The sequence below is a fragment of the Pieris rapae genome, chromosome 3, assembly GCF_905147795.1.
Source record: "Pieris rapae chromosome 3, ilPieRapa1.1, whole genome shotgun sequence".
Classification (NCBI taxonomy): Eukaryota; Metazoa; Arthropoda; class Insecta; order Lepidoptera; family Pieridae; genus Pieris; species Pieris rapae.
Window position 1 is genome coordinate 4,767,222 of NC_059511.1, and position 26,588 is coordinate 4,793,809.

The following is a 26,588-nucleotide window of genomic DNA, read 5'->3' on the forward strand; positions in this document are numbered from 1 at the left end:
TGAGTATAGAAGTTGAAGAAGTTAAGCGTCACGTCTGATTCGAATACCCCAGCTGCCTGCGGAATTTAGGCACATGGTCATATTTCCTAAAACCAAAAATATGGAACGTAAACAGAAATTCTGCAGGCGTTCGAACTTGTCAAGTAGTTATTATAGCATGCACCTCTATATCATTCATATTAGAGGTGCATATGTCCGCCTAATCGAGAATAGGAAACAGAAGAGGTTGCGCTAACGTCTCAGAGCATTAGATGCGGCGTAAAGTTTACGGCTTATTTCCTTTACGTGATGATCCCAGGATAACGTTTGGTCGAAGAAGATACCAAATACCAGGGAACTGAGCCAATTTGACCCTTTAAATAAATAAAGGGCTTCAGATGATAATAACTTAATTCTTGGCAGGATTAATTCTAAAACCAAAGTCTTTACTCCAGTTGGCTATATTATGAAAATCATCATTCAGCGCCTGTACGCAGTACGCACAGTATACTAGATAACCTGGTGTCCTACGCCTGCTGGGTAAATACAAAACATTATTCATCACATACTTTTTTATTTTTAATGCCTTTTTATTAAAATGCAAAAAAGTACAATTTTTTTTTATAAAAAATTAAGATTTTACTTTCTATAAATTAAATTAACTGTTTGTACACCTATTAAATCATTATATTCTTATATCAAGAAAACTGACTAAGACTTACTCAAAATGTGTGGTGTGTGTCCACACATTTCTTTATTAATGTGTTATAAAAGTATCTAGGTTAAATAATGTTAACAGATATTTGAACTTGGTTTAATATTTTTTATTAATTTTCTTAGAACAGGATTTTATAATCTCCTAAGAATGAATTCAGATGATGACGAGGGCAATATTCTTTAAAATATACTTGTTATAAATTATGTATTTATTTGGATAAGGCTTATCAGTTATCTCTATCCAAATTCACTTGCTCTAAGTTCATATTGCCTCTACGCATTGTATGCTCGTAATAGGAGATGATTCGTTGTCGGCATAATTTGCGCCACTCGCCTGTCTACCATATTATGGTAGACAGGCGAGTGGCGTCAGGCGGAAGCTTTATATTTCAAATTCAGTTTTATAATATTAAATACATATACTTAGATATTTCTGCAGCTGCTGCCTGGGGCTTTAAAAAACAATATCGCGACTTTATAATACGTTTATTTTATTTAGTTATGACAGAGATGGTTCTTAATAAACAACTATAATTTAAAATAACTCTTACAAAAAAAAGGTATATAGGTACAAGATGCCTTGCTGGTTTCTCGTTGATGACGATTGCATGAAATTACAACAGTACTGGCCAGTTTGCTTTGCTCTTTCGCGAATTTTGCAAACGTTTTTGGCATTCATAAGCATGCCCTAAGACGCATCCAAACTGAATAAACGAATTTTAATTTTGACTTACATTATACAGACTGCTTGGCTTTTGTTATGTAAAAATTTGCAAAGCCATGTTTAAATCAGAATTATATTTTCAATCATTTTGTTCTTCATAGAACAAATGTTATAATGTTGTGTTGGTTTTGCCAATATACATATCGCCGTAAAGTAAAAAAAATCAGAGTTAAATAAATCTTTAGAAATTTAATTAAATATCGATATTCAATGAAGTCGCTAGCATTTTGATTTTAATACAGCAGCGTCGAAAATGTTTAACAATCTGTCTGGCCGAAAGCCAGCATGTTGATTAATAATGTAAAACAAGATGGCGGTCACAACAACAGCTTTTTGTTTCAAATTGTGGTCTTTGGTGAAATTGTAAACATTTGTTGTTATTTAGGTATGATCGCGAAGAACTAAGAGCATAGAAATTCCGTGTTTTGTTTCCTGATAAATGGTTAGGTTAGGATAGGCTAGTCTTGTTGCCTAGATTGATTGAATATCAATATTTTAATAACTGTCTAGAGATTCAATTAACTCTCTGATTTAACTACTTGACTGCGACATACAAACAAGAAACTAGACACATATGACATACCTGTGATTAGTTACGAAATCCAGATAGAAAATTGATAATGTCTGTCATATTTTAGTATAAATATATCCAGTGTAAAAATTGTTTTAAATTAATTTAGCAATACTTTAGATTTTTGCTAATGCATTTTATTATAATTGAATATACTAACCCCCTTTTTTTCAATATTTTTACCTTCCTATAAATAAATAAGGAGGTTCTAAGACAAACCAGCTGTATATGAAATTAATAGTCAGATAGCTCGGAATATCCATAAACTAATGTTTAATTTTACAAAAGCTTTAAAGTACATTTCATACTAAGTCCTTTTTCAACTGTAAAATATAACGGGCTTATATTTTACCTATTTGAGTCTGGCATTAATTACTCAAATATGTTATATAGGTTTTAGTACATTAAAACTGATTATTAAACAAATAAATATGTATTGCTAATTTCTATCCTGTAACATAAAACTCATTGTTATTATTCTTCTATTACTTCCCATGGCTTTTCTGGCCTAAATTGATCCCATGGTTGAGGATTCTTATATACATCTAACTCAAACAAATTAATCCCTCCATTTTCAAATTCTTTCAGAAATTTTCCAATTTTACTCTCATCTTGAGGTTTCAGGTCACAATACATTTCTGATATTCCACACTCAAGGCATCGCTGTGCAAGTACTCTCCCCAAGTTCATATATGCACATGTGTCTACCATACTGTATAATTGCTTTCTGAGGGCCCATTCTGAAGTTTTAGCTTCAACCACTGGACCATTAATATAGTGCACTACTTGTGCTGTTATTGTTCGATTAGAACCTTTTATTTCAAGTCTGAAAATAATAAAGGTTAGATAAATATACAGATTGGTTTTTACAACTACTTTTTGACAGGGTTCTTTGTTGTAAGCAAAGCAATTTTTTTTTTAGATTATTTACTTGTGCCAGAATTTTCTACCAGGTTTTTCTAAATGATATCCATCAGGTTTTCGTCCAATACGCATTCTTTCTAAATTTCGAGGGTTCCTATTAAAAAACTCAGCTGCAGCCGACGATGAATTAAATCTTCGCAGTGGTTTGATGAAACGATCTTTTAAAGCGAACATGTCAAAAGAATTAACTGCTTAATAGCAGATTGATTGTTGATTTACAATATTCTTCTACTATTCAAAAGACAAAATAATATATCCTAATAATATATCTCCTTAATTAATAATAGATATATATAACAAGTCAAGCCTGAGTATAACCTTAAAATTTTGAAGTTTAAGAAAAAATTTAATACTCTTGTTTACAAAATTACGTTGAATAATTGTCTTTGTCACAGTCAAAAGTGACAAGAACGACATGACATAGGTGTTTTAAAGTTGACCTTTTTTTTTGATTATTCACAAGTTTTGTTAATTGGTTCATGGTTGTCAACTGTCTATCGTGATCTTTTGGGCTTTGGCGTTTTTAGCTTTTTAATTCGTGGGAATTTGGCTTAAATTAATGCTAGATCGAAGAATGTTATATTTTGCATTTTTTTTATAATCGCGCTTTGCTTCTTTAGTTTTGTGTAAGTGGTAAGTGCGTATATTGCCGAGGTGTTGTTCATGCGAAAACATAAGTATCATAAGTTGTCTTGTTTTTTACTCACGCCCACTCTGTTGTACCTGAGTGGTGTTGTTAATAGTGATGATACAGCTGTTAAGTTGATCTAAACATGTCACTACAGAAGAGTTTGAAAAGTGTTAGTGGTGAGCAAGATACAACATCAATATGCTCTTCTGTCACAACGCAACCAGATAGACATGGATTCTTTGGTGGTGCACAATATAGTCCAGAACCGTAAGTTATATTGTAAATGATGTATTGCTTTTATTAAAAATAGAATATGCTTTAAATTATATTAAGACTGATAAGAATATTGAGTTTGCATCTACCTTACATTGATCTTAAAGAATAGAAAGCCCTAATTAAGTTTACGGATCAAAATGTTAATGGGTCTAGAGCTAACTGATGTTTTAGTGACTTAAATGTTGTTGTATAAATCCTGTATCTCTGTACTAATATGAATGCGATGTACTTAAAGTTCTAATGTTACTCTTAATCACTAGGTAAGGGTATTAAATATGTCTAGTATATAATCAATTCACTGTGCATACTGTTTTTATTTATGCATCAAAACATCAGATCTATGATCCCTTATAAATTTGTTCTCGAAATAAAACCATTTTGAATGTTGGGTTGTCCACATACAAAACTGATTCTGGTAATTAGTGATGTCTAGACCCTGAAAATCTTAGTAATAAGGTAGACGGCACTCACTTTGTCTTTTACCTTATTAATAAAAAAGAATTATTTACATTGTAAACAATATCACAAAACAGGAAAAAGAAATGATGATTAAGGATGTAATTGAGCAGTTTTACTGCTAACATTGGTTTCTTCTTAAAATAAACATTCTTAAATTTCTAAACAACACACATATGGCTTAGTATTTTAGTAGTAAAGTATATAATTATTAAACTGGGTTTAATTGCTTTATTTTGTGCATTAAATACAGTCAAAATAATTTACAACAATATTGTTTTGAACAATATACTGGTTATATTAACCAAAATCAAAGGTAAAAGTATTAGGTACTTAAAAAAACACTATCGGCTGTTACAACTATCAGTTTTTACACCAAAATATGAATTGTCCCTTCAATGTTAAGTTATAAATTTTGACTGTACTTCAAGTTTAGTAAATGGGTGAGAAAAAATTTAAAGGTTTAGCTACAGATTAGTGCCTTACATATTTGATTCAAGCATTATCTAAATAAAAATAAAGTTAAATGATTATCTCTCTCTACTAAAATGTGTGCATATTAAGTGATATGAGCTTATTATTAAAACATATGTCTTAAGGCTATAAACCGAATTATTTCTGTGCACTAATGTTTAGTAAGTTCTTCTTTATTTAACCTATCTCTACACTCCCACAGAACAATAGCGAGAAGGTAAGTAATTAGGATTTAGGATGCATACTTTGCGCAATTATCATTCACTTCCTATTTCATGAAACAATTACAATGTTTATGCTAATCAAATACATTCAGGTCTTTAAGTTTTGATTAATTAAAGTCTCAATATTGTATCTTAAAATATAGCAACACAATTGCGTGTCTGCAAGTAACATCAAGTTAAATAATTTTAGTCCTTAGTTTTTTTTTGTTGCTGTCTTCTGGAAGTGGTGACATGTTAACCCTTATGCTTTTATTGCATTATATTACCTTATTTTTGTTATACCCATTACTTTAAAAAAGTTCATGTGGTACATTTTTATTAATCTAATCCTATTAGAAATAAAATTGCATACTTTAAAAGCTTTAGAAGCGAATGAATTCACGAGTTAAATGACCATTAAAGAAACTCGATGAAATATCTTCTAAGGTATGTTGAACTCGGTATTGCGTACCTAATTTTAATTGTGAGGTCCGGAACCTATTTGTTAAAAGCTAGCGTATTTTAATGTTTTGTAGTTACTTAAGTACTTATTTCCAGGAAATTATTTCGTATTGTAAAGATCTTAACATATATTATATTTAATAAATGTTTGATACATGTACATAAGATAAATCGGTCAATTCGGGTACACATTAGAGCGAAATCGAGAAACTCCCTGCGCCGCTTCAACAACGATGCATCACTATCGTCTAGACTGTTGACCAGTGTTTCCCAACGTGGGGCCCACAGCCTCACAGGGGGGCAATTTAATTGTTAAGCGGGGCTATTCGAAAATTATTTGGAATTTAAAGTTTTGTATTATATACAATTTTAAAAATTTACTTACTGTGTTTCGTTAACAATTTCCTATTGATTTCTTGCTAAAACCTATAATTTAATATTATAAATTATGAATGTGATATGAAGGAGGGAATAGGAATTTTAGAAACCCTAAGGTGGGGCACGGCTCAAAAAAGGTTGGAAACACTGCTCTAGACTATAAGGTGTAAATGTGACCGAAAAAAAAACAAAGCTCCGTGTTCCGATACTTGTACACGATCTCTTGATGCCTAATAGTACTTACACATTGTTCGCAAGTGGAAGTCTCACTCTTACTATGAGGGGTTTATTTAATACAAAGACGTATTATATTTTTTTCTTACTTCAATGTTTTTTTTTTAACATATTAAAATATATTTATCACAAATCACTAAGATTAACTCCCACCCAGCGGATACCGCCAGGCAGGTATTTTATGTATTGTGATTTTTTGATACAAATATAATATTTATATTGTAATGTAAGTATTAAGACTAACGCGGCGTAGATTCAAGTGGGTTACTTGATTGTTTTGTAAATGACGAGGATACAAGAAAGTTTAAAAAAAGGAGGTTTGTGTGAAAAGGGAATACATTAAATGGCTATGTTTAAAGCGTTTTGTACATTTACAAAGAAGTAAGGTAAATTTAAATGTGGTGAATATGGTATTGCACTGTACATGTGTTAAAACAGAACAATAGCATTATAATAAAGAAAACATATTTTCATGCGTTTGAATTATCTAACAGGAGCACATATGTTTTAAGAGTAAATGTTCTTTCTCAGATATAAGCGTAAGACAACTATATTTTCTCTATCGGTATCTAAAACTCAAATGGCCACTGTTTTTTAAGTTTGTTTCTGCCTGCATTATACAGTTAGCGTAACTAAATCACTGTAAATTATGAAATTCTACAAGTGCCGCTTCCGATTTTAAAACTATTGCAATATAATCGCAGATATTTCATGTTGGAATTTGAAGTAGAATGATCTAGATTTTTAATGAGAATCGGCGGAAATTATACTCGAGTTATTTTATAGACGGTGCAAAATATTTTAGGTTTTTTGCTAATTTATATAACCTATTTTGCCATATTTCTGTCATTTGGTAGTTCTACTTAACCCTGCAAAAAATTTAGACTGCAGATGATTATTCATAAATAATATGTGTCGGTTGATTTTGTTCTGCTAAGTGACTGGTCAAAACACTGAAACGGATTGGTTCAACTAAAAATCGTTGAATTACACTATCCACAAACTTTACGATCCAAGCGGGTGAAGGCGAAGGCGGAAGTTCTGTTCTGTTCTGTCTGTCTGAACAAAATTATCCATAAATAGTTAAACACTCCGATTGTGATTCACCTGTCTTACTGTGCAGCGTAAACACAATTTGACAAAAAGACTGATTAAATTAGACTGATTTTATACGTATTTTACTAACATATGAATGCAGTATTTACTTTCCATAGATTATAAAAACCATTCCCATACCATTCAATGGCTTATAACGCGTGTCGTAATAAAATTCTGAGAAATATCATGAATTGAATGCAGACGCAAAGATTTTAATTACTTTCACTTGTTTTTGAAATGAAAATGCATGCTCTAATTGTTTAATTGTATTTATTCGAAAGTAGATAAGATTTACCGTCAGTTTATATTGTGATAATATTGTAAAGTCTATTTATCTTTATAGAGTACTGCTTTGGCTAAATAATAATTTTATAAATATGATTTTGAATGAACATGATATTCAGTTAGTTTGTAATTTGCATTACTAATTGTAGTCTACTTTAATTATAATTTGCTGGCTTTGGTTTTATCCACTTTCATGACATTCTCCGTGTATGCTCTCCGGTTGGGAAGTTTTGAGGTTCTAGTACCTCCTGGATTTGGTCCAAATATTTCCGACAAGACAACAACATCCCGACAACAACAATGTTAACCCGAGAACAATAATGTCAACCCGAGAACAATAATGTCAACCCAAGAACAACAATGTCAACCCGACTTCACCATTCGCAGTTGCTTCGTATAATATCCTACTTGTATCCGTTATTCGTTTATCCGTACTACCTAACTAAACACCTAAGCAATCCCTTTCGTATCATTTTCAGTACGTCATCCTTTTAAGTCTATTTATTATTTATATAAAAAATAATTGTATACGCAATGATTTTAAACTACCTTAGTGACCTACCATAAATAAGTAATGTAATGTTCTGCAAAGTTTGTTCAGTTTGAGTCATTTTTAAATTTGACGAAGGTCAATCATATGTAAATTATGATAGAAGCCGCGTCTCCGAAGTATGTACAGAATTAATTACCCTCAATATAATTGTGTTTTTATCTAAACTATTTTTAACATAAAATGTAAATACCTATTTAGAAGCCCCATCTTCGGGCTTTGATGATCTGTATCATCAGATTCTGAGTTTGATGTCTTAAGATTAAAGTTATATTCAGAGTGGAGATTTAGCGCTAATGAGACTGTCGTATGTCAAATCTTATACGTTTTTGACATGCAAGAGTCATATTTAGTCCACACTCTGAATCTGATTACATTCCGCACGATTTGTACTATAATTGTATTAGTATTGGTGACTAAATCAATGATAGAACAATAATTGTTATCGTATAGAAATATGAATGACCTATATTGATTACCTTCCCACGACATATCGATTCATTGATAAACAGTGACGCAGTGTTTATTTATGGCGATAATATTATAACCTATCAACAAGCAAATCAATTATAGTTTATATTTATTGTATTATTTTTTTCTCAAATCTTTAGAATATCATTTGAGAATGGAAATTTTGGTATTATACAAAAACATTTTTTTGCTAGTTTCGATGAGGTGATCGTACTGAGCAATACTTCTTGTTTGCCGATGAAAAATGTAGAACGTTACACTTGCCTATGATGTCCCTGCTATTATGAAATGATAACGAATAAAAATGATTGACGAAAAAGACCTAGGGGTTATATACTTATAATATATATATAATAATATTTATCACAGCGTAAACCCAATGAGCTATTTGAATATATTAAAAAAACTATTTCAGATTATTCTTTGTAGCTATAGAATATACACAAATTTATATATTTGATTCTGTTAAATATTGGCTTTCAAAATTCAAATGAAACCTTCATAATTTTAAGAAGCCGCTAAAACGTTACTTTAGGCAAGATGGCGTCACACCATTCCCTATGACGCATCATGCTATTGAAAATATCATTCTTAAATTACACAAACACACATATGTTACTTTCGATCCAAAACATTAATCTGCAACGTAATTACATGCTGTATATTGGCATGGTACGTATTCGATTCCACTAATCTGTGTCCTGTGAACCAGTCGTGGTCCTTTGTACCATTAAATGTCAAAAACCAATTTTTACTAACGTTTTTTGATAACTTATTAATTATGTTTTTATATTCTTGATTCCATATGAAATACAGATTATATTGGAATTTCCTAATTTAAATTCCTACTGCTATTACCATCATTGCAAATGGTTGTGTCGATTTCTGTCTGGTCACCCAAACAGGAAACTCTTCTACTACTAACTAGTAGTTATATGTCTGTATAATAGCATAAGGTTTATTAATTAATTAAGTTTTATACTGACGACAATTTCCTTGTTGTCGTTGACTTCAATATGTTTGACGTTATGGTTGTGTCTATAGATCTAAGATTTTACCTTATGTGAGAGTTCTTGAATCGGTAGCTTATGATAAAGTAGCTATAAACTTGGTATGGATATTAATTATCATTAATACTTCAAGATCATCCGAGGTCTTGCTACGTGCGAAAGTTAAACAATAGATTATTATTTTAATACACATATGTACATACTAAAGGATTTAATATTTATTACAGAAAGAGGACTGTTTCGCCGAGTACAATATTGAAACGAGAACAGAAATGGCTACGCATGCTTAACAACTGGGAGGCTTTTATGAGCAAAAATTACAAGAAAGTGCGAGAGAGGTGTCGGAAAGGTAAATTTTATTTTTTTTGGAGGAGATTTAGGGTTTCAAATCTGGCTGAGCACAATTTGTTCTTTCTATAATTTATGTTTCCAATGTAGATTTCTGGATTTTTTTTTATAGAACATGGGGCAAACGGGCAGGACGCTCACCTAATGTTAAGTGATACCGCCGCCCATGGACACTCTCAATGCCAGAGGGCTCGCGAGTGTGTTGCCAGCCTTTTAAGAATTTTATTTTTTATGATTTGTGCATCGCCTTCATAGACAGAAGCTTATTCAGTGGCTCGTACACGTCGAATTTTGCGTCTAAGAAATGTCGATTTTTTTTACTGTCTTCATAAAATATTGTCCAATAAAAACTGTGACTCAGCTATAAGAGTGAATAAAGATAATTTCAATTATTCTAGCACTAAAAAGTTGATGAAACGTCACAATGCATTCACAGAGACCCAATTAAAATTTTCAACTTAATTATCATGCCCTGGTTAATAAAGTTAATTAGCTATACGCTCATTCCAGTATGTAAATAACCGACAGTTGTGCAACGTTCCTTATTTCTTTCATCGTGGGAATACTAAAATAAAGAACATAGTTTTTCACATACTGTACATAACATACACAACACACGGAAAAGGAATTTTGTACTAAGTTTTCATGATCTGATTAGTCTATGAAACCTAACATAGATTTATACTGGTTGAAAATTGGGTGAATTTTCAACTATTTTCTATTTTTCCTGCCTCAATTTAAATAGCTGAAATTAAAGATCTAGGATTACTATTAACAACTTTACGCCATATTCGTCACATTTTTTTTATTCGGATAACAACGATTATATGTTAACCGTCTTTGGTATGTAATATATTATAATTTTCATAGCTTTTCACAATAAGTATTTATGTTTAAACCATCAATCTTACTCTGTGATTTATTATTTTATAGGTATTCCGGCCTCAGTCCGCCCTAAAGCCTGGCTGTACCTGTGCGGAGGTCAGTTACTGCTGGAAAAACATCCGAACGAATACGAGGAACTCCTCCAGGCGCCTGGGGACCCCAAGTGCATGGAGGATATCAGGAAAGACCTGCACCGACAATTCCCCTACCACGAGATGTTTATCCGGGAAGAGGGCCATGGGTGAGTACTAAGAATATTATTATTAGGAAAAAAATTATAAGAATACACAAAAATTGGGCGTTCTCTGTCAGGGCTACTTAATTCATTAGCATAAAAACGCTTTAACAAGGAAGAAAAGTTTCAACCGTTCGTAGATTTTGTTTCATAATCTCTCATTCTATTCCGGGAAAAGCAACGGATACGTGTTCATTAAATTATTTTTAAAATTCCTAGAATCTTTCTTTCACAATGTGTCGGAACGCTACCATGTGTACGTTATGTGACCAATGGAAAATACAACCCGTATTCCAAGAGTGTCATACACATTTCCACGTCTGTTATATTTCTTTAAGTAAAAGTGGGTAATAATCTAGTGGATTGCCAACCCTATTGTAAATTCACCTTCAGACCTTCCTTATACGCCATGTTCCAGAAACGACTGCCATACTAGGTTTAATCACGTGGATTTAATGATTTGTGATACTTTTTCTTTCATTCATATTTTATGAACTCATAAATAGAGCTACCAATTGTAATGATTCAATTTTGAAATATTGCGTGTATTGTAATCTCGCATGCAAAATGTGCCTTGTCTTGCCAGTGTTTCCTTGATATATAGTATGTCATAGCACGCGAATAGAATGTTTTCCATTTCAAATGAGGTATAATCAATTTTTTGACATGTAACTTAGATTATTAAATAAGTACAGTTGCTGTATGTGGAATAAATGTGTAAGGTGTGTTAAGAATTTTCGCGGTTACAATCGTCTACAAAATTTATCAGGGTCAGCTGTCTGCTTGACCCAATCAGGCAGTGTAATTTATTGACGTTAATTCTATTGCATTTTGTGCAGTCATACGAACAAAATGACTGAAATCGGCGAACGTTAGGGTGATAACACACCTGAATTTCTTCAATATATCTTATACTGCAAAATAAAATATTAATAACGCTATACTATAAAAAGAAAATTTATATAGAAGAACTTATTGGCTGTGTGATCTATACTTAATATTATAAAGAGGAAAGGTTTGATTTTTTGTTTGTTTGTTTGTTTGTATGAATTGAATAGGCTCCGAAACTACTTGGCAGATTTGAAAAATTCTTTCACTGTTGGAAAACTACATCATTCCTGAGTGACATAGGCTATATTTCATTTTCAAAAAAAATAGGCATCCTTACTAAAATTACGATAACATTAACATTTGTTTATTATTTGATACAATTCTAACAGATGGCGCTGAGTTAAAGGTAGTTTAGTTTAGGTCCGTGTCGTGGTACCAACGTTTCACATAAGTTCTCCTACGGTTTCCCTTGATTAATTTACTACTATGTAATATAACAAAAACCTTAGCCACAGCAACGCTTGGCCGAGTCTGCTAGTTTTTTATAAATTAAAGGGAAGGATATTATAAGTACAGTTTGTATTTGATTAATTAAATGGGTCTTAAATTCTCTCATTCGTCAGTCGTATGCCTTAAATATTCGATTACAATATTAATAAATGATGCGTCATAAATTAATCGTATGTAAACAAATCGGGTTTCTGATACATGATCTATTTTTTATATTGTGAATTTATTTGTGTACATACATACTTAATGCGATTATGTTACCCTTTTTTTATCGTAGTTCTTTATAGGTATGTGTATTTAGAGAAAATATTTTCAAAAAGTGACTGTCAGAATATTTAAAAAATTTTTATTTAACGAAGCGTTGTATAAAAAGTGGTCTTCCAGTGGACTGTGAGATATCAAAATTCATGGAAATAACTTAAAAAAAAATAGATTTGTTTAAATAAAAATAGCGATAGACATAATATTATGGAGTACTATAGAATTGAATATAATAAATAGCACTGACTAATTAAGGTTCTAATATTTTACGTTTATAAGTCACACATAAAACTTAACGATGTGAAACTTATTGCGCCAAATATTAATACCTGCGGGGGCTTCCAGTGACAGGATACGGGGGATTTCATAGATGACGCAATTGCATTCAACCTATCAATTGAGTCACGAGTTATGTAACCTAACATTACTTAAATTACATACTTGTGTATAATTTATTGAATAATTAGAAGTGTAAACCAAATTTTAGCAATCATCGCACATTTGAAAACAAAATAAGCCCTGTAAAATTTTTTTTATTTATGCCTTAGACTCAAAAAGTTGACGGCGGCAGAGAACTTGCCTATTGGAAAGTACAAGATGTAATGTAGTGCCATCTGTTTTGTCTTTTATGCAACATTATATTAATATTATAAGCATTAAGTTTTTATCCGCATTTATTTATACTCTGATATAACGTTTACGCATTTCTCATTTATAAACGTCATATGAAATAATTATTAAAGTAAGTAATATTTGATGTTTCTTTTTTAATTCAGTCAGCAAGAGTTATTTTCGGTACTGAAGGCGTATTCAGTATTAAATCCTAAAGTGGGCTACTTCCAAGCGCAGGCGCCGGTGGCCGCGTTTCTTCTGATGCATATGCCCTCCGTACAGGCCTTCTGGTGCCTGGTCAGCATTAGTGACAAATACCTTAGTGGATATTATAATCCTGGCTTGGAGGTTAGTGTATACTATAAGCTTTCGTAGGTAGTCAGCAATTGGGACAAGTGGTAGGAAAATATTTTTTTAAATTATGTTCATATGTATGTATTCTAAAGAAAAATGGGCCAATTTAGTTTATGCTTAATAAATATTTTTTCTATATAGATAATTAATCTACACATCATCGATTTTTGATAATGGATTCCTCTCTATGAACATGTATATAAATATCTTTTATAAGTGGTGTTCAACAACGATCCTATAAGAAGTAAATAAAATATTTTGGTTTTTGAGCGCATAGAAATAACTTTATTTTTAAGATATAACAAATATAAATATAATATAAATAGGTGCTCCAACGTGATGGTGATATCCTTCACGCATTACTCCGTCGGACAGCACCGGCTGTCCACCGACACTTGGTGAAACATCGCGTGGAGCCAGTTCTTTACGCCACAGAATGGTTTCTTTGCGCTCTAACGCGCACATTGCCATGGGACAGTTTGTTACGTGTGTGGGACTGCTTTTTGTGCGAGGGCGTTAAGGTAATCCTTTGAAATTTATTACCTCTACGGGGAAAAGCGTTTCAACCCTTGGTCTTTTTTTCTTTTATAGGCAAGGAGGTCAGCCTTTAAACTGGACCACACGCTCGATTTTTGTCTTGTCAATTTTTTTAGATCTGCTTCCTCAATGTTCAACGAGGCTTTGAGGGCATAATAAGATATTTGCGATTCTATGTTTTCATTCGCTACTTCATATCTGAGGTGTATATAAATTTTTTTTTACATAAATTAGTCAATAGACAATAATTCACCTTCTTAAATTTTTTTGAAACCAGTTGTCTAGAACAACTGAGAATTCGGGAGAGTAAAAGTTACGGATTGTAATATTCCATATTAAAAAAATTAAGTGTTTAAATTTTATGTTCTGTTGGTCTGTTTACATTGTGGCTCCTAAAATTAATATAACCCTAGTCAGCAACCACAATACCAATTTAATGACGTCATGTACTATGCATTCGCGAGAGAAGTATTGATTTTTATTTTAAGGCCCAAATGGCATTATTGCTTTTTAGAATTTTGGTTTCATATCAATATCTTTGTGCCAGGTCCTGTTCAAAGCGTCACTAGTGGTCCTAGCAGGAGCCCTAGGCCCCGCAAAAGTTCGAAAACGAGCGAATGGCCTTTGCGAGACTCTAGAGGTTCTTCGTCACCCTCCGGACAGCGTACTTGGGGAGGAGTACCTCATGTACCACATGCAAAGGCTAAACCTAACTGAGGAAGACTTTGAGTTCGAGCACCAAAGGCAGACCGCGCGTCGGCGGGCCATGGCTAATAGAAGGTAAGAGTTAAGCTTCAGATTCCGCTTGGTCTCCTTTATCTACGAATACAATTTTAAATTACATCAAATTGTCATTTCTTTCATAATTTCTTTTTATGTACACTATTTATTAAATCTTATTTTTTCTTAGGGTCTGTTTCACAATGTATGTATAAAGTGCCAAATAGCTATGCAACAGATAAATTATTCGAAAGATAAAAGTTCCAAATAAGATATTTCGAATTTCATGACGAATAGCGCTATCTGACAGTCGTGAAACGCAACAATAGTGTTTATCCTACCAATAATTAGTCATAAATAGCGTATTTGGAACTTATCCGGACATTGTGAAACAGGCCCTTAATCTAATATTTTAATTTAATAAATATATATATTTTAATACATTCGTTAATTTTAGGCTTATAATCAAAACAAGACTTTTGAATCTAATTTTTTGACCTGATTCATAAAGACTACTGGTGTCAAATTGCCCTTTTTGTCTCTTTCTATCAAAGTTTGTTTACGCTGAGATCAAAAGAGGGTACCTACTTAAGAATGCTACAATTGGACCGATTTTTTTTACCTTAAGGGGCAACAAAAATGCTCAATTGTTTAAAAATATGAAGGGATCACAAAATAAATAATATTTTAACAAGAACTTTGATAATTGTCGTAATATTATTTAATTGAAATATTTTAATTTTATTCCTCTTTCACGCTAAATTAACTTTGTACCTAGTGTTTATATAAATGTATAAATTGGTAATAAAATTATTAAATATTTACAGTGGTAGCTGATTCAGCGAGTGTTCCTATAAGCGTTATTCTAAGAATAACGCCAGGGACATCTTTCATACACTGTAAGGTGCTTGGACTATGTGATAGTGCGTGGGAGGACCAAATCGAATTGACTTGTATATATGAAGTTTTGTATTATTATCTATGGTTACGTCTGTCAGGACTATGCTCTATGGCCGGAATGATTACGATGTGAAAAAGTATATGTATATTGTCTTTTACGTAATCTTAAGCTTTCGAGATTTCGAATTTACATTTTTCTGTATATTTAATAATACTTTTCTTACGTTTTTCGTATATTAACTTTCGTAATTATTTTTCTACTCCATATTTCGTACAAAACATCATTTTAATTAGATATTTATTTGAACCACCACACTGCTACAAATAAAATGTTAATAATTTATAAATGATTTTAATAATTCATAGTATTTTTTGTATTATTTCAATTAACATTGTTTGTTTCAAGTGTGTGGTGATGGTTTAAATGTATTATTCAGTACGGTATGCCTCATTAAAAGTATTAACTGTTAGATTAATTTGCAAAATAGCACATTTAACTTAAACTCGCCTTGAACTAAATGCGGATTTTTCATTAACATCTCTTTAAGTTGATAGAAAAGTCGATTAACACTGCCTGACACATTCCTATATTTTTAAATCTGGTTTTAAATGTGCTGTTTTAGCATTAACTGTAATGCACACAATTTAATTTATGATGTATCTTTTTAGCTTAAAAAAAATATTTTCGTGTAAATTATAAGTTTAACGGAATAATAGATATCGATTTTGTAATGTATTAAAATTTTATTATTGTAATATTCGTGTTTAATCAACAATTATTTCCAATTTTCTTTGTGAATTTTTGTATTGGCAACACTTCCATTGTCATGTAAGTGTAAATTATAATAAAATGTGATAAGTCGTTATTTGATTACATATCCAATATAGGATGTTTGCAAGTGCATTGTATGTGACTTTGAAACATCCTCTATAACCATTATTTTGTCATATTAGTCGTAAGTGTTGATATAAAAATATAGGTATATGAAAGTACAATTAGGTTAATATTTGTGTTAATCGGTGAAACTATTAAATTATGGTTACAGAGTATTTAAATATGTTCCTTTGATAGTTTCTTTTACACACACACACAAGTTTACTTAAAAAAATACGATTTAAAAGAGCATTGATTTGAATACACTAATAGTTATTGATAAATGCCAAAAATATACAAATCATACTTTTGATAGGCATTTTGCCAGCAAAAGTTTCGCTATAAAATAAAGTTTATACCCTGATTTTGTGTAGCTTCATCTTTCTTTTTTTATTTTTGACCAACTTACTTTCACCGTAACTATAGTTTCACCCGTTTACATACGTTTTTTTATAATCTATGGAAAAGGATTTTGATTCGCAATATGCTTTTTGTCTGTATTAACTAATTTAGTGAATTTGCGTATCATTTAAATTAATTTGCACAAAAATAAATACAATCGTGTTCTTAGATATGTGCATTCAAAGAGGGATTTCTTTTCATATTTTCTATGATATGGTTTTGGAAATCTTAAGTATAGACTGTTGAATGAAATTTTTACATTTCATTTATGGATTAATAATCTATGTTTGTAGGGATTAAACATTACTGTTTTTTTAATTTAAAAAAGTTTAGTAATTTTATTATGTTTTGTGTGTAAATAAAAAAAATAAAGTATTAAAATTTCATTCAATGGGTCGTTAATCTCCGCACAATCGAATGCAGGCTATGATTTGATTAAGTTTCGTGCATAATGTTTTTTCTAAATAATTTATTTTCTTGGTGCGGTTGGTTTGTTTTCTACTTAATAACCGGTACCTTTGTATCTTTTTCGTATTTTTAAGATATTTAATATCGAATAAAGACATTTCGGGAAGTTCAGCATAATATAGTTTCGAGTGAACAAGATCCGTGCAATAATATCAGAGATTTTATTGTTTATGAAGAAAGATTTTTATTTAATGTTACGATATAGGTTTAGTAGCCTCTTATAGCAGCTTCATACTTATATCATTAGATTTATTGAGAAGATTTCATACACGTAAAAATTAAGTGTCTGTGGACGTCATGAAATTAAATATTTAAAGGCGCAAATGTTTAGCGAAATGTAATGTTCAATAGTAAATTAACGTACGCACACCCAATCCTATTTTCATACCGTGTAATCTTAAATATATTCATATTAAATTTCATACTACTGACTGAGCTAAACGATGGTCGCTGTGAAGTTGGCATAAATACTTTTTGGTGGTTTATTCAGTGACATTGCAGCGACCATTGAAAGACTGAAAATAAAGTATATCTACTTAGACTAATACCAGGATTCGAATTGGGTCCTGAGCTTATTAATAATTACGTTTTTATTAATTTGAAGGATAAGCAGATATGCTTTATACATTTCAGTCTAGCTGTTATTCCATAATCCAACGCATTCCGTATTTTCAGACTGTTTTATATTAGCCTTGTGATGACTGATTGCAATGAATATTTTTGTACTGTGAAATTCCATGTTTGCAGTTGTAAATAAATATTGTCGGTAATTGTGGTTTTTTTATCGTCCTAAAAAATTGTCTGAGAAAAATTTAATTACTAAATTTAACCAAAATACTATTGGTGGAATAAGAATTAAAGTGAGCAACAGCTGTGAAGAAATGTTTGGAAAGGTTGGAAGGAATTTCAAATTATCCCAAGTTTTTTTGGGCTTGTTACTGTTAAAGAGTTTCACAGAATTGAATTTCATTTAATTCTTTTTATTATCGTTACCTGGAAGTGATAGCTTAGTAGCGATAAGTCCGCCTATTGCATCGTGTAATTGTATTTCAATTCTTGGTTTAATTAAAATTACTAAGATTTGGATTTTTTTTATAGAACAGGGGGCAAACGGGCAGGAGGCTCACCTGGTGTTAAGTGATACCGCCACACATGGACACTCAATGCCGGAGGGCTCGCGAATGCGTTGCCGGCCTTTTAAGAATTGGTACGCTCTTTTCTTGAATTGTTTTGAAAAAAATATGTATTTGTCATGTAACATATACTATAGAAAATGCATAATGTGATGTGGTTTAGTTCAATATAGCTCTAAGAACTAAGGCGTAATTTGTTTTGAATGTGTGCTCGTAATCGATCACAAGGAGTGTTGGTAAACTATATAAGCACACATTGAAGATGCCTTTTATTGACATTAATAAATTCAAATACAAAGAAACGATAAGAACTGTGTTAATAAAATGTATATTTTATAAGTATACCTATAAATATTGTATTTATAAATTTATATAAATATTCAAATGAAACACAATGCACGTCTTGTCTTAAAGCTGTACTTTTGTCCTGCTCACACCTTGGAATGAGCAATAATGCAAAAATATAACTTGGGATGGCGATATAAATATCGATACTTTATTACTTATAACTTAAACAGGCTTTCGAAAATGGCCTACATCTGTCTAATGTAACATAAATATCACTTGATAAATAATGAAAGATAATTATTTTTCCCCCCAAAGCTTTAAAATGAAACCATTCCAAGACTATTTATCCAATATCGATATTAATAATCGCTCATTCCTTCTAGCACTACCTGAGTAAAAACACACATAAGGCCACTATTGCAAACTTTTTAAATATTTCACTTTTTTCTTTAATATATTTTTGACATCCGCGAGAACGTCATCTAGTCCATTTTTCAATTTCTGCCCGACCGGAGTTTGATATTTTGAAATTGTTAATTTCTCTAATTCGGCTTCTAAAGTGGATTGATAGTCAAATTTCGGCCAATTTTCGAAGATCTCTTCTAGAATAGCTATAGTTTCTTGGACGTCATCGTTTAATTTACTAAGAATTTCAATCATTTGAATTTGTTCAGGCGATTGACTCGCCTTTTTCTTGTTTCTCTTGGCATGCGCAGGAGCGAGATGTTCGTTGCATACGCCCAAGAGATATGTTATTACGCCTATGAACTGAAAATTAAAATAAATGCTGGTTTTAAAACTTTAAATAAATTTTAATAACTCTTGGGTAACATGTCGTTAGTAGGCTTGTACTAGTTAACATTTCTGATACCTTTGAGGTCCCAAAAAAAAACATGAATCAGCCCTAACATGAAAGTATTTTTTAAGAAAAGTAACTCATGGTTATATGCTGGTTGGTAACATATTGCATTTTATATTAAAATATAAGAAAATGTTTACATACATTTCTTCAATTATTAATTCTTAATATATAAATACATATTTGTTGACTTACTTCTAAATAATTTGAGAAAAACTCCAACGCGTCCCTATTCTGCCATAGGGTTGGTACCGCGTTCGCTGCCAAATGTTCACGCGATTTCACGAGCGTTGTGCGAGCGAGTTCGGCAAACGTTCGTGCGTTTGACGAACCGGCACAGAGCTCGCAAACCATTCCTAAAGTGTTTGTATATAACTCCCGATATGGCACCGGTGATGTTACGAAGGCTGCAAGGAAATTAATTTATCAGTGAAGATATAATATATTGCTAATAATTAAAAAGGAAATTAAACCTAGAATTATTATTACCAGTAAATAATAATTATATATTTTTAAAACAATAAGTTTATAAATACTCTCCAAGTCCATATTTTCATGTGAATAGTCAAACTGCTAAACCTTACAGTTGCAGTTAACTTGTGTAAAGAGAGGCATCATATTGCATTATGTAATCACCAAAGCATATAGTTTTGGGGATTTTTAGATTAGTTAAGAATATCAAATAAATATTAAAGTAATTTATTATTTTTTTACATTTTTAAATGATATTTATTATTGTGAATATATGTATATAACCGTTCTGTATTGATTGCCTTGAAAAACCAGAAATCTAATAACCAAATAAATAGTTCAATAGAAATCTATTGTATTCTTAACGATATTTATTTACTCATGAGATACTATTTATAGACACTCACAGAAAAATGTGATTAACTAAAAAAACCCAGAACATAAATATGCACGGTCTATACTCACATATTATAAAATAAAATATTATTAATGATAAATTTAAGATTATACTAAATTACCAATAATTCTAGAAGGTAAAGGCGCGGTCACAATAAGTTTCTCTCGCTCGCCATACAAAAGCCGGCAACGGTCAAGCGCGGACCCAAACGCCTCAATACAAGCTCGGAGCTGTTCCAACTGACCACTCTTCTCTTCTACACTCCTATTATCTGCGCATTCTATACATAACACTGGAAAACAATATTTTTTAATTAACTGGTTTAAAGATTAAAATATAAGAGAATAATATACTCGACGTTTCAAATGCGAAATTAGATATCAAACTTTTTATATATTTATCACAATATATATATTTATATATAATATATTTTTTATTAATAAGAGACTGTTTAAAGTAAGTTTTCGGGTCCTATAATACCTACCTATTGCGGAAAGCAATCCGTCTTTAAGCCGCAAGTACGCGACGTCTCTTTCGAAGGAGCGCGCTTTATACTCTGCACGATCATCGTCTGTGGGCGACCAGCTGACAATTGCATTCAAATCGCGGTTGTCACTGTCAAAAAATTATTAAGCTTTACTTAAAATAATTTTATTTTAAATAAATACTGGCCTTTAAAAAAAAGACGACGCTGCCAGATATTGAAACATATAGACGTATATATATATATATATATATGTATATAATACTTACGTAGGCATCATTGGCAATTTAACAGTGTGTTGCGGCGCTTGCGACGGCCCCGCAAGCAACGCAAGCAACTGCCGTTCTCTTGCGCACGCGCCGCACCAAGCGCACGACTCGATACGTCCCCCCCACTCCCATACTTCTAATACTTTTTCGAACGTACCAAATTTATACGCGTACGTTACTTGTTCGACGCTCTGAAATAAATTGAATCGTGTTAATGTTTTTTTTCGATTTAAGATAAACAAAAAGTTGACTTAGAAAAACATAAAACTTTTGCGTCCCTGTTCTTTTAACTGAAGTATCTTTCCATCCTAGTAATATACAATTGGACAGATATCTTAAATTTCATTACACTTTTAAGAGCTTTCTCTAACTCTTTGATACTTGTGATATGAATCTTATATTCCAGGGTCTATTGTGTTTACCGTGAGTTTTTTTTATACGTGTATATTAATTGTATGATAAATCTTACAGCACCCGTTGAACTATGTATTGAACAACAATTAACTATTTAATGCAATCGTTAGAGTTGGAAACTCGTTTGACTCTTTTCAAAATAATTTTATTACATCTTTAGCGTGATGCTTATGAAACGCAGTAGTATCAGCCAGTAATCGTAAAGCGCGAGGCGACGCCAGGGCAGGCGCTAGTCTCGCTGCGTGGAGCCAGCCCAAAGACACCAATTGTATGTGCTTCACTTCCAGCTTGGTGTATATAGAATCAGCTGCTGTTGCATTACCTATAATTATTACATAGTGTGTGATTTAATAAAACCGTATAATATCTTCGTATTTCTTAGAAAATTTTAAGACCTAAGGACTGAAGAAATAAGTTACAATTTTACAAAGAATTTTATTAAATAAATTGTTTTTTATGGCCTATCAAAATATTAGTATCACCTGCTATGGGTTCAAGATTTTTGAGCTCATAATTCAAGAAAATCACAATGTTTATACTTATAGTACGAGATCCGGCTGCAGGATTTTTTAAATTTTTTTTGTAAATTGTCATCATGTAAACAATATTTTATTTAAATAACAAGTGAACGAAATTTTTTCACAAAAATCAATTCAAAATAATTTCACTAAAAATACTAGCAGCCAAATTTTGATAGGCAACTAGGTATATACTTAGTCTGGCCATAAATACTGATACAATTAAAAATAAACAAAATATTACATTTTAATTTGGAATCTGTTATTTTTATATGATTGATCATTTTATATGATGAGTTTTCTCATTTTGGCGCCAATACTTTGTATAATATTTTGCTATATTAAAATGCAGTGGGGTGATGAAGAGAACCGAATCGCTGTGATTGCATTACCAAAGTAGGTATAAAGCTAAATGCACATTTTAAAACTCTCCATACGCTTGGTATTTGTAAAATATTTGAGTACTGGGCTATTAATAGGTACAATGAGACCTCCTCTATTTGTGACAGAAAAATATCTGGCCTTCCACGTAGTCTTTTTAAGAAAAAGGTGGTCAAAGCAGTAAGGGAAAGAATTCGAAGAAATCCTGTCCGAAAGCAAAAGATTTTATCTCGGGAGACAAAGATAGCACCTAGAACCATGTTGCGTTTTTTAAAAGATGACTTAGGACTTGTAGCCTATAAGAGACGTTCTGGTCATTTCTTAAATGATAATTTAAAAAAGAATAGGGTGATAAATCGAAAAAATTACTGAAGCGGTACGCAAAGAGTGGTCACAGAAAAATTTTGTTTACGGATGAGATTTTTTTTACAATCGAGCAACATTTTAACAAACAAAATGACTGTATTTGTGCTCAAAGCTCTAAGGAAGCTTCCCAATAAGTCGCCAGTGTGCAACGTGGGAACTATCCGACTTCAGTGATGGTTTAGTGGGGTATTAGCTATGAAGGAGTGACTGAGTCATACTTTTGTGAAAAAGGTATCAAAACTTCGGCACAAGTGTATCAAGATACCATCGTTGAGAAGGTAGTGAAGCCATTTAATAACACCATTTTCAATAACAAAGAATGGTCCTTCCAACAAGACTCGGCAACGGGTCATAAAGCTCGGTCTACGCAGTCTTGGTTGAAAATGAACGTTTCGGACTTCATCAGCGCTGAAGACTTGCCGTCGTCTAGTCCCGATCTTAATCCGCTAGATTATGATTTATGGTCAGTTTTAGAGAGTATGGCTTGCTCTAAACGGCATTATAATTTGGAGGCCCTAAGACAATCCTTACGATTGGCAGTGAAGATTTTTCCCATGGAATGAGTGCGTGCTTCTATCGATAACTGGCCTCAACGTTTTAAGGAGTGTATCGCACCCAATGGAGACCACTTCGAATAAGCTTTTTATATTATAAATTGTTTTTTATTTATGTATTAAACTAACGTATTGTAAAAGTAATAAATGTTATTTGCAACAGAAAAAAAAATATTTTTCTTTGTTTCAGTATTTATGGCAAGACTATTGTCCTACTTATAAATATACATAAAAAATTGGTTTTTATCAAATAACCGATGAGCGAAGTAATCCTGCAGCCGGATATTAGACCATTATTGTTGGTAATTTATGAACACAACTATGAACTACAAAAAGTAATTTTTCAGAAACTCACCTAATATATGATAAAGAGATATGAGCAGCAGTTTAGCATGGAAATTGGATGGAGAATGATGCAGTACCAGCTCCAGGAGGTTCAAGGCTTCAATAATTGGAGTTGAATTTTCCTGTTCCACAGCTAAAAACAAAAAGAAAATACATATTACACAATTATTTGCAAATGTTGAGTTAAATTATTTGTCCGAACAAGATTTGCAATTTTATTTAAAAGTTTAGGGATGTTTTTTTTTAATGAAAATAATATAATACCAATACCATTGTAGCAAAATAAGATATGATAATATTTTTATTTATATTAAACACGCTTTATTTAAATAAAAAATGTAGCTGGTTCAATAGAGAACTATATATTAACTTACCAGCATAGAAAAAGTGATGAGCTGCCAATATACCATAGCTATCAGTAGCACAGAATTCGGTGGCAGTTGAGGTTACCAACCCTCGTTGGAGTGATCGAAGGTAGTGCTGTCTCAGCATTGCAGCCACATTTAGGTTCTTCTCAGCAGACCCCATAGGAGCAGTTAGCCTCCAAGCTAAAAGGCAAGATATGTGGCATTGGATATCTTTTATCTGGAAAAATAAAATATTTTGTAAGGAAGTCTTATTTTGTATATAGAGTACAATTACAATACAAATAGAATATAATTATACATTATATATTTCTAAAAATGTAAGGGTGGGACTATGATTCAAATTGTTTTAACTTTAAGTGTTTATGTTAAACAAATAAAAATAATTTTCTTTGAAGATTTAATTAGCATCTACTCAGACAACAATATCAATCATCCTATTCACTCTATAATATTGATGTACCAAACTCAAGAGTTTTATTTTAATTTTAAAGATAAAATAACAAGTAAATTATTTTGTGGAACTTACAGAATCCGGTTCACTGTTTTCATCAAATCCAAGGCATGTCAAAAAGTCTCTGCTATGGTCTTCCCTCTCTTTCTGAGGTAACATTGATAAATAAGGTTTTAAATCAGGCACAGCACATGGTTTATTAGCAAAAACCCGTAAATATTGAACACATAAGGCTACTCCACTACCTAGGAGCAAAGTAGGGTCACCGTCTTTTGCAAGACGCTTCCATAATTCTAACCTAGCTAAATAAGGCCCTCTCAATGCACGACCAGATGAATTTTCAACTATAGAACAAATAAACTCATGACACTTTTCTGGTGAATCATCAACTGAGTTATCACTATCAGGTTTATTCATCAACTGGAAGACAGAATCAAAATATGGCATGTAGAAATCCCATCGATCTTGATTATCCCATAGCAGGTCTTTGCATAATAAATTAAGCTTTTTCCATTCCCCAATTTTTTTATAATATGGTATGCAGGCCTGAGCTGTTGATGCAGGGACTAGTTGAGCATAAAGAGGGCATTCTATAAATTTTAGTATATCCTCCCATTTCTCCTGTAGCTCGAGTATCATGATGTACAGCCGGGCCTCTTGCTCTGCCTCCATTTTATTATCAGTTATAAAGTTTTCAACTAATTTTTGAGCCAAAGAAAGCAGAATACCTCTTTTTGTACTATCATCAGCGGTTTTGGCCTAAAAGTACAATCAGTGAATATCTACACCTCTTCAAAACTTATATAAAGTTTTTATTTATCTTTAATTATATAAATGTAAGCAGTAAATAACAATATAAAAATAAAAGTCCTTCAACATTAATATATTACATTACAAATCACACTAGTTACATTTGATTGTATTTAGGTATCAATGTATTTACACTATCAAAGATGACTTACTTGTAAAACAATACTCATCACAGCCCAAAAGTAATAAGGGTTTTTAGGTAAAAACTTATATAAGGCCATGGCAGCCCGCTGCTGTGATTTGTGATCTCCAACTCTAACATAAGACATAAATAGGTGTGAATAAAGCTCCTCATTTGAAGAGTCTACCTTCACTGCAGCTTCATAGATCTCACATACTTTGTGTACTAGAAAAGTAAAATGAGTCAAAGAGTCAGAAAAATTTGGCATATAAAGTAAGAAAAAAACTGTTATTAGAATATATTATAAATAATGTAGGGTTTACAAATCTTTAATAATTATATTTCTTTCCTTTTCTATACAAGTAAATGGATATATAATGGAAAACTAACTTTCCATTATTTTAAAATAGGTGTAATAATTTCAAATTTAATCTTCACAGAATAATGGAAACAAATGGTTGAAACAATTAATGTTAATGAATGAAAGGTTTACTGAAAAAATACTAGTGACTTACATTGTTGGGACTCCCGATACGATATTGTCATGGCTTGTAACGTCGTATCATCGCTTGGCTTTTCCTCTACAAGAGCGTCAAGCACTGCATGGGATTCTGTAGCTTTACCTAACCTTAACAACGCGAGAGCTTTCAATGCACGGGCTGCCTGCAATGTTGGGCTCTTTTTAAGCACTTTCTCCGCTTCTTGCAAAGCTTTTTTATTATTTCCATTGTCTAACCAATCTAAGAGTAAAAGTTAAATTCAATTATTACCCGGTGAAAATCAAGAAAAATAGATGAAGGTTATTATAGTACCGTAAATTGGGCGCAATCGCCGTTCCACAACACTATCCTGTATTCGTTGCGGGCGCACAGCCATGGTTTATTTATTTTTGCTTGTATTTTATTAATTTAATCCTTCGGTCATTTAAGTTTTCGATTTTTAAGCACGTTTGTTTTGAGATTGTCTACGGACTACGATA

At 31.9% G+C, this 26,588-nt stretch overlaps 3 protein-coding genes across 4 annotated transcripts; 1 reads left to right on the forward strand and 2 right to left on the reverse strand.

The window, feature by feature from the left end:
* Positions 1-70: 70 nt before the first annotated feature.
* Positions 71-18,150, forward strand: LOC110993330 (TBC1 domain family member whacked). 2 transcript variants are annotated; one of them, XM_045634504.1, is made up of 7 exons: positions 71-519; positions 9,671-9,792; positions 10,725-10,917; positions 13,290-13,473; positions 13,806-14,000; positions 14,564-14,796; positions 15,564-18,150. In XM_045634504.1, exons 2-7 carry the CDS (start codon positions 9,726-9,728, stop codon positions 15,571-15,573), a joined length of 882 nt encoding a protein of 293 aa, XP_045490460.1. In that variant the 5' UTR covers positions 71-519; positions 9,671-9,725; the 3' UTR covers positions 15,574-18,150. The 2 variants fall into 2 exon arrangements, with proteins under 2 accessions (XP_045490460.1, XP_045490459.1); XM_045634503.1 differs by lacking the exon at positions 71-519 and adding an exon at positions 3,394-3,813.
* On the reverse strand, positions 1,166-3,222 carry LOC111002411 (39S ribosomal protein L18, mitochondrial). Its single transcript, XM_022272568.2, has 2 exons — positions 2,923-3,222; positions 1,166-2,817 (listed from the first exon to the last, which is right to left on the reverse strand). Exons 1-2 carry the CDS (start codon positions 3,087-3,089, stop codon positions 2,466-2,468), a joined length of 519 nt encoding a protein of 172 aa, XP_022128260.1. The 5' UTR covers positions 3,090-3,222; the 3' UTR covers positions 1,166-2,465.
* A 764-nt stretch (positions 18,151-18,914) lies between the features above and the next one.
* Positions 18,915-26,588, reverse strand: LOC110993277 (phagocyte signaling-impaired protein). Its single transcript, XM_022259472.2, has 12 exons — positions 26,422-26,588; positions 26,125-26,349; positions 25,641-25,834; positions 24,754-25,437; positions 24,234-24,444; positions 23,870-23,992; positions 21,848-22,017; positions 21,282-21,472; positions 21,013-21,143; positions 20,650-20,820; positions 19,856-20,067; positions 18,915-19,569 (listed from the first exon to the last, which is right to left on the reverse strand). The coding sequence occupies exons 1-12, from the start codon at positions 26,483-26,485 to the stop codon at positions 19,216-19,218; spliced, it is 2,730 nt and encodes a 909-aa protein (XP_022115164.2). The 5' UTR covers positions 26,486-26,588; the 3' UTR covers positions 18,915-19,215.